General features: G+C 35.5%; 1 protein-coding gene across 1 annotated transcript in view; it reads left to right on the top strand.

The window, feature by feature from the left end:
* The window catches only part of FRMPD2 (FERM and PDZ domain containing 2), a 143,044-nt gene that overhangs the window by 34,810 nt on the left and 92,532 nt on the right, over positions 1-15,702 (top strand). Inside the window, 1 exon segment of the mRNA XM_066244156.1 lies at positions 492-612. Coding sequence (XP_066100253.1) covers positions 492-612 — 121 coding nt within the window.

The following is a 15,702-nucleotide window of genomic DNA, read 5'->3' as shown; positions in this document are numbered from 1 at the left end:
CCTCTCTAAAATCAGTCAACCAAATTTTAAAAAATAAAAGCAACCATTTGTTACATTGGGATGTATTTATTCTTCTATATTCTGGGAATTCACAGGTGTATATGCATATATATTTAAAATTGGGTTTATAGTACACATGTAGTTTTGTGTATTTTTATAAATCCATCTCACTAAAATTTTAAAACTTTTCAATCTGCATATGGTAGACTCTAAATTCTTTTCTCAGTACTCTGTTGTTTAGAACACAAATTGTTTTAATATGGGATGTTTTAAACAATACTGAGATTAGTACTTTTTTTAAACATAGGAACAGAGTCTCATGGATGGAAACACAGGGTTGAAGACTATGAACATCTTACACATTTAACTCTGCTGAGATCGTCTGTATTGCAGTCATTTCTGTCCCTTTCTTGTCTCCTCTACAAGGTTGTAAATATCCAAACCTCAGAGCCCACTAGCTCCATAAACAGTTGCTGGGTTATTTAATTCAGCTCTTCCTGGCTGTCGTTTTCTGTGATCAGATGGTGCCCGCTGGCCTCTAGTTCACCGATGACTAATCCTGCTAGTTCATCATCTCACACTAGAAGGAGACTTGGCAGCAGTCCAGCTCGTGTAATGCTGTCTAACATACTCTGTATGGAAGGTTCACAATGACATTAGCATATTAATCCCAGAACAAACTGTTCAAGGTTAACTCATTATTTTCCAAACCATTTTCCCACAGGACAAAGGGTTATGATGTGTTATTAAAACTTTCTCTTTTTTTCTGTTGGAATCATACTGGTTGTATCCCATATTTTCCTCCACTAGGCATTATAGCATATGCATTCCTCAGATCATTACAAATGCTTTGTAAATATCCTTTGTTACAACTGCCTGCTGATCCCTTTTAAGGCAGTACTGCCTTTAGGAGATCATTGACTTTTGGGATCCAGTCCTCCCAATCCAATCTTGCAAGTCTATACTGAACATTTCTACAAGAAGGGTTTGTTTTCAAATATCCAGAGCAAGCTGCCCTGCTGTAAGTCCAGGTACATCAACCTTCTGATGAAAGCTGGAGTTATCCAGGTGGAAATGAGGATGGTAGAGGCCAAGCTGGAGATGTGACTATAACATTGTGTTAGGTTTATACTCATCTCTCAGGAACTAGGTGGGCCTGATGCAGTCCGAGCTTCGCATGACACTCAGGTTCCTGACAAATTTGGCCTCCTAACCTGGTAAACTGGTTAACTGAGGGCAGACTGTGGGTTGTGGAGACCCCACTGAGGCACTGCCACATGGTAAGAAACACCAGTGACTAGTTGTTTTCTCTGCAGGATGCTGATGGCTCATCTTGCTTTAATGGTGATATTAACCATTTGGATGGTTTCTTTCTGTACCCGGGCCTTAATTTTTTCATCTGTGAAATGGAGGGGCTGGACCAGATAATATTGCAGTTGACTTTGATGGTCACAATTAGAAAAAGGAATCCCTTACTCAGAGTCAGATTAAGGTCAGTTGAGGCCCCAGGTGCAGAAGAAAATATTGGGCCCCTTAAAAAAAAAGAGAGAGACAGGGAAAATAAAAATTCATGTTAACTATATTTTTAAATAAATAAAAAATATTATGTGTTATTAATGTTAAAATTGTACCTATGAAACCAAACTTGGCGTCATTAGAAAAAAAGTGCAAAGTTGAGGTTTTGCAGGGCCCTTCAGAAATCGGGGCCCAGGATGCATGCCTGTTGTGCCCTCTGTTAAATCTGCATCTGCCCTTACTGTGAAATTATGCAGAAGAGTCTGAATTCTAAAATCTTGTTCAGAATATTATTGTGCTATTGCACCATTTTTATAATAACTGTATTCTAGGTGTTATTTTAAAAAGGTACTCCATGAAAAAAAAAAGATTCCTTGGGTTAAAAAAAAATAGAAAAAAGCTATCATAACAGAGGTGCAGAGAAATTCTAAAGGAGCTCAGTTTAGCTCACTGTTTCTTAATCTTATTTGTTTTTGTTATCATTATTTACTGTTAGAGTTTTCTAAGTAGAATGTAATTGATTTTATTCACTTTCTCAGTGTTTCTTTTGTTTCTTCCATCTTGTCTGTTGCAGTTGACATATTGTTTATGATTCCCAATAATATTTTATACTAAATTATTGTTTGTCTTTGAGAAAAAAGCTTACAGATAAAAGTAAACAATTACAGCATAATTTAATTGAATATTAAAGTGGCCTTCATACTATCAGGAAAATGAACTTTTTTTCCAAATATTTTTTTGCATACCTAAAAATAAGTAATATTTATATTTGAGAACTGTTCAAGTCCTTTGCCTACTCTTCTAATTAGATTTTTTTTGGTTTGAGTTGTATAGTTCTTTGATTATTTTAGAAATTAACCTCTTATCAGATATATTGTTGGCAAGTCTGTTCTCCCACTCAGTGGGTTGTCTTTTCAATTTATTGATGGTTTCTTTTGCTTTGAAAAAACTTTTAATTTTATTATTATTACTTATTCATTTACTTATTGAATTTATTAGGGTGAAACTAGTTAACATAATTATACAGGTTGCAGGTGTCCAATTCTGCAACACATCTCTGTACATTGTATTTAGTTTGATGTAGTCTCATTTATTTATTTTTTTCTTTTCTTTCTTGTACCCAAGGAGATAGAGCAGAAAAAATATTGTTATGAGAAATGTCTGAGATTTTATTGCCAATATTTTCTTCAAGGTGTTTTTGGGTTTTAAGTCTAACATTTAAGTTTTTAATTCATTTTGAGTTTATTCTTGTGTATAGTGTAAGAAGGGTCTAGTTTCTTTTTTTCCCTGTGTATCTGTCCAGCTTTCCCAACACCATTTATTGAATAAACTATCTATACCTCATTGTATGTTATTGTTTTCTTTGTCAAATATTAATTGACTATAAAGGTGTGGGTTTCTTTCTGGGCTCTCTATTGTGTTTCATTGATCTATATGTCTGTTTTATACCAGTACAATGCTGTTTTGATTACAGCCTTGTAGTATAGTTTGACACCAGGTAGAGTGATTCCTCCAACTTTGTTCTTCTTTCTTAAGATTGCTGTGACTATTTAGGGTCTTTTGTGGTTTCATAAAATTTTTGGACTATTTATATTAATTTTTGTGAAATATGCCATTTACATCTTGATAGAAATTTTGTTGACTCTATAGATAGCTTTGGGTGATATGGATATTTTAATGATGCTAATTATTCCAGTTTATGAACATGGTATATGCTTCCACATATTTCTATCTTCTTCATGTTCTTTCTTTAGTGTCTTATAGTTTTTTGAGTAAAGGTCTTTTACATCCTTTGTTAAATCTACTCCTAGGTATTTTATTCTTTTTGAAGCAATTGTGAATGGTATTGTTTTCTTAGTTTCCCTTTTCGATATTTTATTATTGGTGAATAAAAAATGTAACTGGTTTTGGGCTATTTATTTTGTATCCTGCTAACTTAATGAATTCATTTATCAGTTCTGATACTTTTTATTTATTTTTTGGTGGATTCTTTGGGTTCTCTATACTAAGGATGATTTATTGATTATAGCTGAAAAATCATCAGGTTCATAAGATAACTTTAGCTTAAAAAAACATTGCTGGGGGGAGATTAGAAGATGGCAGCAGAGTAGGTGGGTGCACAGATGCCCAGCTCTTACCACCAAACTGGAATACAAATCAATTTAGAAAAAATCAGTGTGAAAAACCAACTCTGGACTACAAGAACAGCTCTCAAAAACCAAGGAGCAAAGAAGAAGCCACAACAAACCTGGTAGGGAGCGCCTGAATCTCCCCTGCTTATAGGAACGGAGGGGAGGGGGAAGCTGAGAACCCAGAGGGGATCTCACCCCAGGGAAAAGAGCAAAAAATACTGCTCACAGCCACTTGCCTGGCGACCAGGGAGCAAGATGTGTTGAAAAGACCAGCTTATTCCCCAAGTGGAAAGGACAGAGAGAGGGAGAGACTGTGAGGGGCTAGGAATGCAGGAGATGAACTAAAAAAGCTGACTCATCCATGCTGGAGGTGGCCATAGCTGGGGGAGGGACTGAACCTTCCACAAAACAGAAGACTGAATTGCTTCTGGATCAGAGATCTCTGGACATCTCTCCAGCTCCTATTAGCACAACAAGACACAGCTGAAAACAAGAAGTGGGGAGGAGGGGCAGTTACTCAGGTCTCCATGGAGATCTGAGATACACCTCCCCCTACTGAAACTGAAAAAACACCCTGCCCCCAGAGAGATTAGTTGGTAGAAGAGGCCTTCAGAGTCTCAGGTTACAGTGTACCGTTACACCCATGGCATTCCTGGATACAGTTTCAAGGAAGCCCCCTGCTGAGATGAATAAACAAGACTATCACCTGTTAAGAAAACAAACAAATCAAGACTTCAAAGCTGCCCGAATCCAAAAGTGGATTACAAATAATAGCTGATACCAACCCAAGAAGACCTAGAAATAACACAACTGAAAACTGGAGGCAGACAACACCAAGCCTAGACTCAACCAACTCTACAAATAAAACACCCAAACACAATGAGAAGACAAAAAAGTGCAATCCAAATGAAAACACAAGAGATACCTTCAGGAGATGAACTGAGTGATATGGAAATAATCAAACTTCCAGATGCGGAGTTCAAAACAATGATTGTAAGGATGCTTAGGGATCTTAGAACAACAATGGATGGTCATTATGAACACCTAAGTAAAGAAATAGAAAGTATAAAAAAGAATCAGTCAGAGATGACAAATACAATATCAGAAATAAAGACCACAATGGAAGGATTTAAAAACAGGATAGATAGAGCTGAGGATCGAATCAGCGAGTTGGAGGACAACTGGAATGAAGGCATGAAAGCAGAGAAGGAAAAAGAAAAGAGACTCAAAAAGTTTGAGGAAACTCTTAGAGAGCTCTGTGACATGAAGAGAAATAACATCCGCATTATAGGGGTTCCTGAAGAAGAAGAAAAAGAACAAGGGATAGAGACTTTGTTCAATCATATCATAGCTGAAAACTTCCCTAAATTAATGCAGGAGAAACTCTCACAAATTCAAGAAGCACAGAGGACTCCATTAAAGAGAAACCCAAAGAAACCTACACCAAGACACATCATAATTAAAATACCAAAGCTAAGCGATAAAGAGAAAATATTAAAAGCTGCAAGAGAAAAAAAAGATATCACCTACAAAGGAGCCCCCATAAGGATGACATCTGACTTCTCAACAGAAACACTTGAGGCCAGAAGGGAATGGCAAGAAATATTCAAAGTAATGCAGAACAAGAACCTACAACCAAGACTACTTTATCCAGCAAGGCTATCCTTTAAAATAGAAGGAGAAATAAAAAGCTTCCCAGACAAAAAACAACTCAAGGAATTCATTACAATCAAACCAATGCTGCAGGAAATGTTAAGGGGCCTGTTGTAAACAGATCAAAGTGGGAAAAGAATATAGCAAAAAAGGAATACATCTTTAAAGAATAAAATGGCAATAAATAACTACATATCAATAATAACCATAAATGTAAATGGATTAAATGATCCAATAAAAAGACATAGGGTAGCTGCGTGGATAAGAAAACAGGACCCGTACATATGCTGTCTACAAGAGACACACCTTAGAACAAAAGAAACACATAGATTGAAGGTAAAAGGATGAAAAAAAACATTTCATGAAAATGGAAATGAAAAAAAAGCTGGGGTAGCAATACTTATATCAGACAAATTGGACTTTAAAACAAAGGATATAGTAAGAGATAAAGAAGGCCACTACATAATGATAAAGGGAGTAATCCAACAGGAAGATATAATTATTATAAATATCTATGCACCTAATATAGGAGCACCTAAATATATAAAGCAGACTTTGATGGATTTAAAGGGTGAGATCAACAGCAATAATATAATAGTAGGGGATTTCAATACTCCACTAACATCACCAGATAGATCCTCAAGAAAGAAAATTAACAAAGAAACAGCAGACTTATTGGACACACTAGATCAACTTGATTTAATAGATACCTTCAGAACCTTTCACCCTAAAGCAGCAGAATATACATTCTTTTCAAGTGCCATTGGTACATTCTCTGGGATAGACCATGTGTTAGGGCACAAAAGTGCTCTCAACAAATTTAAGAACATTGAAATCATATCAAGCACTTTCTCTGATCACAACGGCATGAAACTAGAAATCAACCACAACAGAAAAGCTCAAAAATTCTCAAACATATGGAAACTAAATAGCAGGTTGTTAAATAACAAATGGATTAAAAATGAGATAAAAAAAGAAACAAAAAAATTCCTTGAAATGAATGACAATGAGCATACAACAACTCAAAATTTATGGGACACAGCAAAAGCAGTACTGAGAGGGAAGTCCATAGCACTACAGGCACACTTTCAGAAGCTAGAAAAAGCTCAAATAAACAACTTAACCCTGCATCTAAAAGAACTAGAAAAAGAACAGCAAATAAAGCCCAAATGTAGTAGAAGGAAGGAAATAATAAAGATCAGAGCAGAAATAAATGACATAGAGGCTAAAGAAACAACACAGAGGATCAATGAAACTAGGAGCTGGTTCTTTGAAAAGGTAAACAAGATTGATGAACCTTTAACTAGACTCACCAAGAAAAAGAGAGAGAGGACTCAAATAAATAAAATTAGAAATGAGAGTGGAGAAATAACAACTGACACAACAGAAATACAAAATATTGTAAGAAAATACTATGAAGAACTGTATGCCAAAAAACTAGACAACCTAGATGAAATGGACAAATTCCTTGAAACATACAATCTTCCAAAAATCAATCTGGAAGAATCAGAAAACCTAAACAGACCGAATACACCAAATGAGATAGAAACAGTTATCAAAAAACTCCCAACAAAGAAAGGTCCAGGGCCTGATGGCTTCACAACTGAATTCTACCAAATATTCAAAGAAGAACTAACTCCTATACTTCTCAAACTATTTCAAAAAATTCAAGAGGAAGGAAGACTTCCAAGCTCCTTTTATGAGGCGAGCATTATTCTGATTCCAAAACCAGGTAAAGACAACACAAAGAAATAAAATTATAGGCCAATATCTCTGATGAATATAGATGCTAAAATCCTCAATAAAATATTAGCAAACCGGATCCAACAATATATGGAGAAAATCATACACCATGATCAAGTGAGATTTATTCTGGGGAGGCAAGGCTGGTACAATATTCATAAATCAATCAATGTGATTCATCACATAAACAAAAAGAAGGAAAAAACCATATGATAATTTCAATAGATGCAGAAAAAGCATTTGATAAAATCCAGCACCCATTCATGATCAAAACTCTCAGCAAAGTGGGAATACAGGGAACATACCTCAACATGATAAAAGCCATCTATGAGAAACCCACAGCCAACATCATACTCAATGGGCAAAAATTAAAAGCAATCCCCTTAAGATCAGGAACAAGGCAGGGGTGTCCCCTTTCACTACTCTTATTCAACATAGTCCTGGAAGTCCTAGCCACAGCAATCAGACAAGAAGAAATAAAAGGCATTCAAGTTGGAAAAGAAGAAGTAAAACTATCATTATTTGCAAGTTATATGATATTGTATATAGAAAACCCTAAAGTCTCAGTCAAAAAACTACTGGACCTAATAAATGAATTCAGCAAGGTGGCAGAATATAAAATTAATACTCAGAAATTAGAGGCATTTTTATACACCAACAATGAACAGTCAGAAAGAGAAATTAAGGAAACAATCACCTTCACTATTAGAACCAAAAAAATAAAGTACCCAGGAATAAATTTAACCAAGTAGACTAAAGACTTGTACTCGGAAAATTAGAAAACTTTGATAAAAGAAATCAAGGAAGATACAAACAAGTGGAAGCATATACCATGCTCATGGTTAGGAAGAATAAACATCATTAAAATGTCTATATTACCCAAAGCAATTTTTAAATTCAATGCAGTACCAATTAAAATACCAATGACATACTTTAAAGATATAGATCACATATTCAAAAAATTTATATGAAACCAAAAAAGAACATGAATAGTCTCAGCAATCTTGAAAAGGAAGAATAAAGTGGGAGGTATCACACTTCCCGATATCAAGTTATACTACAAGGCCATTGTACTCAAAACACCCTCGTACTGGCATAAGAACAGGCATATAGATCAACAGAACAGAACAGAGAATCCAGAAATAAATCCACAGCTCTATGGACAACTGATATTTGACAAAGGTGGTAAGGGCATACAATGGAGTAAAGACAACATCTTTAACAAATGGTGTTTGGAAAATTGGACAGCTATCTGCAAAAGAATGAAACTAGACCACCAACTTACACCACTCACAAAAATAAACTCAAAATGGATAAAAAACTTAAATGTAAGTCATGAAACCATAAGCATATTAAAAGAAAACATAGGCAGTAAGTTCTCTGACATCTCTCGCAGTGATATATTTGCTAATTTATCTCCACAGGCAAGTGAAATAAAAGACAGGATAAAGAAATGGGACTATATCAAACGAAAAAGCTTTTGCACAGCCAAAGACAACAAGAACAGAGTAAAAAGCCAAACTACACAATGGGAGAACATATTTGACAATACGTCTGATAAGGGGTTAATAACCAAAATTTATAAAGAACTTGTAAATCTCAACACCAGGAAGACAAGCAATCCAATCAAAAATGGGCAAAAGAAATAAATAGACACTTCTCCAAAGAGGATATACAGATAGCTAACAGGCATATGAAAAAATGCTCAACATCACTATTCATTAGAAAAATGTAAATTAAAACCACAATGAGATATCACCTTATGCCAGTCAGAATGGTGCTCATCAACAAAACAACACAGAATAAGTGCTGGCGAGGATGTGGAGAAAAGGGAACCCTCCTGCACTGCTGGTGGGAATGCAGACTGGTGCAGCCTCTGTGGAAAACAGTATGGAGATTCCTCAAAAAATTAAAAATCGAACTGCCTTTTGACCCAGCTATCCCACTTTTAGGAATATACTCCAAGAACACCATACCACTGTTCCAAAAGAAGAAATGCACCCCCATGTTTATGGCAGCATTGTTCACAATAGCGAAGATCTGGAAACAGCCCAAGTGTCCGTCAGTGGACGAGTAGATTGAAAAGCTTTGGTACATATATACTATGGAAACACTACTCAGCCATAAGAAATGATGACATCGGATCATTTACAATAACATGGATGAACCTTGATAACATTATATGGAGTGAAATAAGTAAATCAGAAAAAACTAAGAACTATATGAATCCATACATAGATGGGACATAAAAATGTGACTCAGAGACATGGACAAGAATGTGTTGATAATGGGATGGGGGTGGGGAGGGGGCGAGGAAGGACAGAGAGGGGGTAGGGGGTAGGGAGGGGCTCAAAGAAAACCAGATAGAAGGTGATGGAAGATAATTTGACTTTGGGTGAAGGGTATGCAACATAATCAAATGTCAAAATAATCTGGAGATGTTTTCTCTGAATTTATGTACCCTGATTTATCAATGTCACTGCATTAAAATTAATAAAAATAAGAAAACAACAATAACATTGCCACTGATAAGGATTTCCATGCTCTAATTACCATCCCCTTTCTCAGCATCAGTGTCTTTTTTTTTTTTTTATAATTTTATTTTTTTAATGGGGTGACATCAATAAATCAGGATACATATATTCAAAGATAACAAGTCCAGGTTATCTTGTCGTTCAATTATGTTGCATACCCACCACCCAAAGTCAGATTGTCCTCTGTCACCTTCTATCTTGTTTTCTTTGTGCCCCTCCCCACCCCCTATCCCTCTCCCATTCCCCCCTCCCCCCCGTAACCACCACACTCTTGTCAATGTCTCTTAGTTTCAGTATTATGTCCCACCTACGTATGGAATAATACAGTTCCGCATCAGTGTCTTTTTTTAGAGTGAAGTCTTCAGGTGAGGTAATTTTACCAGCTCTTGGCTACAAACTATCCATCTCCCTCAGAAAATGACTTAAATTTTTTATGCTTCTGTGAACACAAAATGGGGAATGCTGTGAACAATAGGAGAGTGAGTTCAGGATGCTGGTTTGAAATTTGCTCAATTAATGATGGGAGCAAAATGCTTCAAACAATCACAGATCATTCATCTTGCCAGCCTGCATGGCGGTAGCAAAGGAAATAGAGAAAATGCCCTTTTAAAAAAATATGATTCGTAGGTGTGCTGGCAACCTGTTTATGATAAAACAATATCAACTCAGAAGATTATTCAATCAAGAAAATGTTAATTGTAGAATGGTGTTAGTAAGAGTTTTGGTTATTAGCAATAGCTAAAATGTCTGAAGAGAAAAATACAGGCTTGTAGGCCTTTCTCTAAGCAAAAGAATAAATGTCTAAAATACAAACTACATTATGCAAGTGAATAGTCATTTAGAATGGGAAAAGAAAATACCACAATTTATGAATTTAAAAAAGCTGAACAAATACAGGTACTGCAAATCCACAGAAACCAAAAATAATATTTTGTTTAACTCTCTGAATAACTATAAATCTTCTTTTCCTTTCAAAGTTTTGTTGGCATATACTGTTTACATTTTTATATTAGGACACTTTTGTAATATCATTTTCTTCAGAGAAATTAGAAATATTAATTATAATTTAATCTTCTTCTAGCATGGCTGACTGGAGATTTTGATGCACAAAATATGTAGTGTTGCACAGACATAGTTGCTCATTGTAGAGCTGTGACAGGTGTCTGTTCTACAAACACTAGAAATATATTAAGTTCTATTGCATGTGATTTTCATCAAAAAAATAAAAATATTGTGTGATATATTGATAATGCAGTATCTAAATTACATAAGGTATACCCCTAATAGGACAGAACTTCTACTTGATTGGGTGTGTTTGAGAATTAAATTACAGTTTTCCATTTCTGACAATTGAAAAAATTTCCCTCAGGCTAACCTCTGACTCTGCATTTTAAGCCTGGTTCCCCTCTGGCACTGATCCCGAATGCTCCTGGTGCTGGGCACTGCAGAGCTCAGTCAGTGTCATATGGCTACAGCCTGATGTCATTCTGAGACTTTGAATGAGTAGGCCCAATGGAAGGAGTATTCTGGGGTGGCTACCAATAAATTATTGCTGAACAGTCTGCAAAACACATAAATACATCCCACTCAATCCATCCTGACTGTATTCTCATCTCAGCTTCACTGTGATGGAAACTGCTTCCTCACACATACCACCTGTGGGAGGAGAAAAGGAACAACCTGGGGTGGAAAGGAGAGTTGGTAGTCTTACCTGAGCATGGTGAAAGTATAGTGTTTCCCACATTTTATAAGAATGAGTGAAGACTTGGCCAAGGTCCTTCCTGGGAAATGTCCTCTCCAAGTGAGAGCCCTGGAATTTCAGCTTCATTAGCTTCCTGGCAAACTTGCCTCTGGCTGAAGAACATCGTTGTTCTGTGAGGATGTGTCAAAGCAACAACACTGGAGTGAGGACAAACAGCAACAACACAACTAGTGGGGATGAAGCATGTGAAATAGTAAACCAATGCTTTGAAACAAACAAGATGTTACTGAGCACAGGTATGTTTCCACTCCAACCACGGGGGTGTCGATAAACTCTCCCCATTTCTGCTGAAGACCCCAAGGTTCAGCTTACATGTCATCTTACTCCAAGAGCAGCTCACCTCTGTGGAAGCTTGCCTGCAGATATGTATTTCTCATTAAACGATATTACCAAGAAGGGAAAAAATATATATCTGAACCATACAGTGAAGACTGTCTTCAGCTTTATGACAAGAAATGGGGTCAGAATCCCATTCTCTGTAGTGTTGAATACCTTAGAGCAGCAATTTTCAACCTTGTGCATCTCACGACATACAGAAACTGATCCTTAAAATTCTGCAGCACACCAAAAAAATATTTTTTGCTGATCTGATGAAAAAAATAGGTATAATTTTGATTCATTCACAATGGATCACTATCGGTGTTGGCTGTTGTTTTTGACTTGATAAACTAAGGAAAAAGAGGTCCTTGCCCTGAGGAACAAAATAGAAACAGAGACAGGGACACAGGAACAGACTGACAAAGTAGATGGATTCCAGGCAAATATTTAACTTCGAAAAAGTGTGGATAAAATGATCCATGACTGGAGTTTAGGCCTTATTATAATTTAAATACAGGAGGTCCTTGGGTTACAACACAGCTCTGTTCCTATGACAGTGATGTAACCTGAATTTTGGAGTAAGTTGAAATATACCTTAGTCTAACACAAACAGAACACTTGCACTTTTCTTTTACATATATAAGCAATTGATTTTCTTTTTTTTAATTTATTTTTTATTTAGATAATTAAATTTAACAAGGTGACATCAGTCAACCAGAGTACATAGATTTAGAAAAAACACCACCATATAATTTGAACAGTTGATTAAGCTGTATAACCATTAGCCAAAGTCAAATCATCCTCTGTCACCCTATATTTTGTTTCTCTTTAAGCCCTTTCCCCTCCCCCAACCCCTCCCTCTTTTCCCTTCCCCTTCCCCTGGTCACCACTGCACTTTTATCTGTGTCCATGAGTCTCAGTTTTGTGTCTCACCTATGTATGGCATCATACAGTTCTTAGCTTTTTCTGAATTACTTATTTCACTCAGTATAATGTTATCAAGGTCCATCCATGTTGTCATAAATGATACTATATCATTTCCTATGGCTGAGTAGTATTCCACTGTATATATGTACCACATCTTCTGTATCCAATCCTCTACTGAAGGGCATTTCGACTGTTTCCATGTCTTGGCCACTGTGAACAATGCTGTGATGAACATGGGGCTTCATGTGTCTTTACGTACCAATGCTTTCAAGTTTTGGGGGTATATTCCCAGTAGAGGGATTGCTGGGTCATATGGTAGTTCTATTTTTAATTTTTTGAAGAACCACCATACTTTCTTCCATAGTGGTTGTACTACTTTACATTCCCACCAACAGTGAATGAAGGTTTCTTTTTCTCCACAGCCTCTCCAACACTTGTTATTACCTGTCTTGTTGATAATAGCTAATCTAACAGGTATGAGGTGGTATCTCATTGTAGTTTTGATTTGCATTTCTCTAGTAGCTAGTGAAGATGAGCATTTTTTCATATATCTGTTGGCCATTTATATTTCTTCTTGGGAGAAGTGTCTGTTCATGTCTTCTTGCCATTTTATTGGATTGTTTGCTTTTTTGTTGTTGAGTTTTGTGAGTTTTTATATATTTTGGATATTAGCCCCTTATCTGAGCTGTTGTTTGAAAATATCATCTCCCATTTAGTTGGCTGTTTGTTTTGTTGTCAGTTTCTTTTGCTGTGCAGAAGCTTCTTAGTTTGATGTAGTCCCATTTATTTATCTTTACCTTTACTTCCCTTTCCTTTGGGGTCAAATTCATAAAATGTTCTCTACTGCCAAGGTCCATGACTTTAGTACCTATGTTTTCTTCTATGTAATTTGTTGTTTCAGATCTTATATTTAGGTCTTTGATCCATTTAGAATTAATTTTAGTGCAAGAAGACAAATTGTAGTCAAGTTTCATTCTTTTGCATGTGGCTTTCCAATTTTCCAGCACCATTTATTGAAGAGGCTTTCTTTTCTCCATTGTGTGTTGTTGGCTCCTTTATCGAAGATGATTTGACCATATATATGTGGTTTTATTTCCGGGCTCTCTATTCTGTTCCATTGGTCTGTGTGTCTATTTTTCTGCCAGAACCATGCTGTTTTGATTATCATGGTTCTGTAGTATAGTTTGAAGTCAGGTATTGTAATGCCTCCAACTTCGTTTTTTTCCCTTAGGATTACTTTAGTTATTCAAGGTTTTTTATGGTTCTATATAAACCTAATGATTTTTTGTTCTATTTCTTTAAAAAATGACATTGGAATTTTGATGGGAATTGCATTAAATTTGTATATTGCTTTGGGTAATATGGCCATTTTAGTTATTCTTTCTATATTTATTCTTCCTATCCACAAACAAGGAATATTTTTCAATTTCATTGTGTTTTTTTCAATATCATTTAATAGTAATGCTTTGTAGTTTTCAGTATATAGGTCCTTCACGTTTTTTGTTATGTTTATTCCTAGGTATTTATTTATTTTTGTTGCCACTGTAAAAGGGATTTTTTTTAGTTCTTTTTCTAAAGTTTCATTGTTGGCATATAAAAAAACAATAGACTTCTGTATATTAATTTTGTATCCTGTAACCTTACTGTATTAGTTTATTGCTTCTAATAGCCTTTCTATGGAGTCTTGGGGGTTTTCTACATACAGGATCATATCATCTGCAAAAAGTGAAACCTTTACTTCTTCTTTCCCAATATGAATGCTTTTTTATTTCTTTCTCTTGTCTGAATGCTCTGGCTAGAACTTCCAGTACTATGTTGAATAAGAGTGGAGAGAGTGGGCAACTTTGTCTTGTTTCTAATTTTAGAGGAAAAATTTTTAGTTTTTTACCATTTAGTATGCTGTTAACTAATGGTTTGTTGTAAGTGGCTTTTACTATGTTGAGATATTTTCCTTCTATACCCATTTTGTTGAGTGTTTTAAACATAAAAGAATGTTGTATTTTATTGAATGCCTTTTCTGCATCTATTGAAAGGATCATATAGTTTTTGTTCTTTGTTTTGTTGATATGGTGTATTATGTTAATCATTTTATGTATGTTGACCATCCTGTGTTTCTGGGATGAATCCCATTTGATCATAATGAATTACAGTGGCACCTTGAGAAACAAACAGACCAACATATGAATTTTTTAAGATATGAGCTGCAACTAGGTCCGTATTTTTGTTTGAGATCTGAGTGAAATTCCAAGATATGAGTCATGATTCAGGAAGCTGCCACGATTCAGGAAGCGCGTTGGTGCATGGGTCCAGTATTGGCAGTGTGATATATGAGTTGACTGACTTACGAGCTTGGTTACAGAACGAATTAAATTCGTATCTCAAGGTACCACTGTATATTTTTAATGTGTTGTTGTATTTGATTTGCTAGTATTTTCTTTAGGATTTTTGCATCTGTATTGATTAGAAATATTGGTCTATAGTTTTCTTTTTTTGTGTTGTTCTTATCAGGTTTTGGTATGAGGGTTATGTTAGCCTCATAAAATGTGTTTGGAAATATTGCTTCTTCTTCAATTTTTTGGAAGATTTTGAGAAAAATAGGAACCAAATCTTCTTTGAATGCTTGGTAAAATTCACTGGTATAGTCGTCTGGCCTGGACTTTTATTTTGGTGGAGGTTTTTTATAGTAGTTTCTATTTCCTCCCTGCTTATGGGTCTGTTTAGGCTTTTTACTTCTTTGTGATTCAGTCTAGAAAGATTATATTGTTCTAGGAGTTTATCCATTTCTTCTAGATTGTTGAATTTCGTGGCATATAGTTTATCATAGTATTCTGCAATAATCCTTTGTATATCTATGATATCTGTGCTGATTTCTCCTCTTTCATTTTGGATTTTGTTTATATGAGTCCTTTCTCTTTTTTCCTTAGTGATTCTTGCCAGGGGTTTGTCAATTTTGTTGATCTTCTCAAGGAACCAGCTCTTTGTTGTATTAATTTTTTCCTGTAGTTTTTCTGTTCTCTATTTCATTTATTTCTGCTTTAATTTTCATTATTTTCTTTCTTCAGCTGGTTTTGGGTTGTCTTTGTTCTTCTTTTCTAATTCCTTAAGATGTGACGTTAAG

This window comes from Saccopteryx bilineata, chromosome 9 (genome assembly GCF_036850765.1).
Source record: "Saccopteryx bilineata isolate mSacBil1 chromosome 9, mSacBil1_pri_phased_curated, whole genome shotgun sequence".
Classification (NCBI taxonomy): Eukaryota; Metazoa; Chordata; class Mammalia; order Chiroptera; family Emballonuridae; genus Saccopteryx; species Saccopteryx bilineata.
Note: the sequence above shows the minus strand (reverse complement) of the source record. Positions and strands in the feature narration are given on the sequence as shown.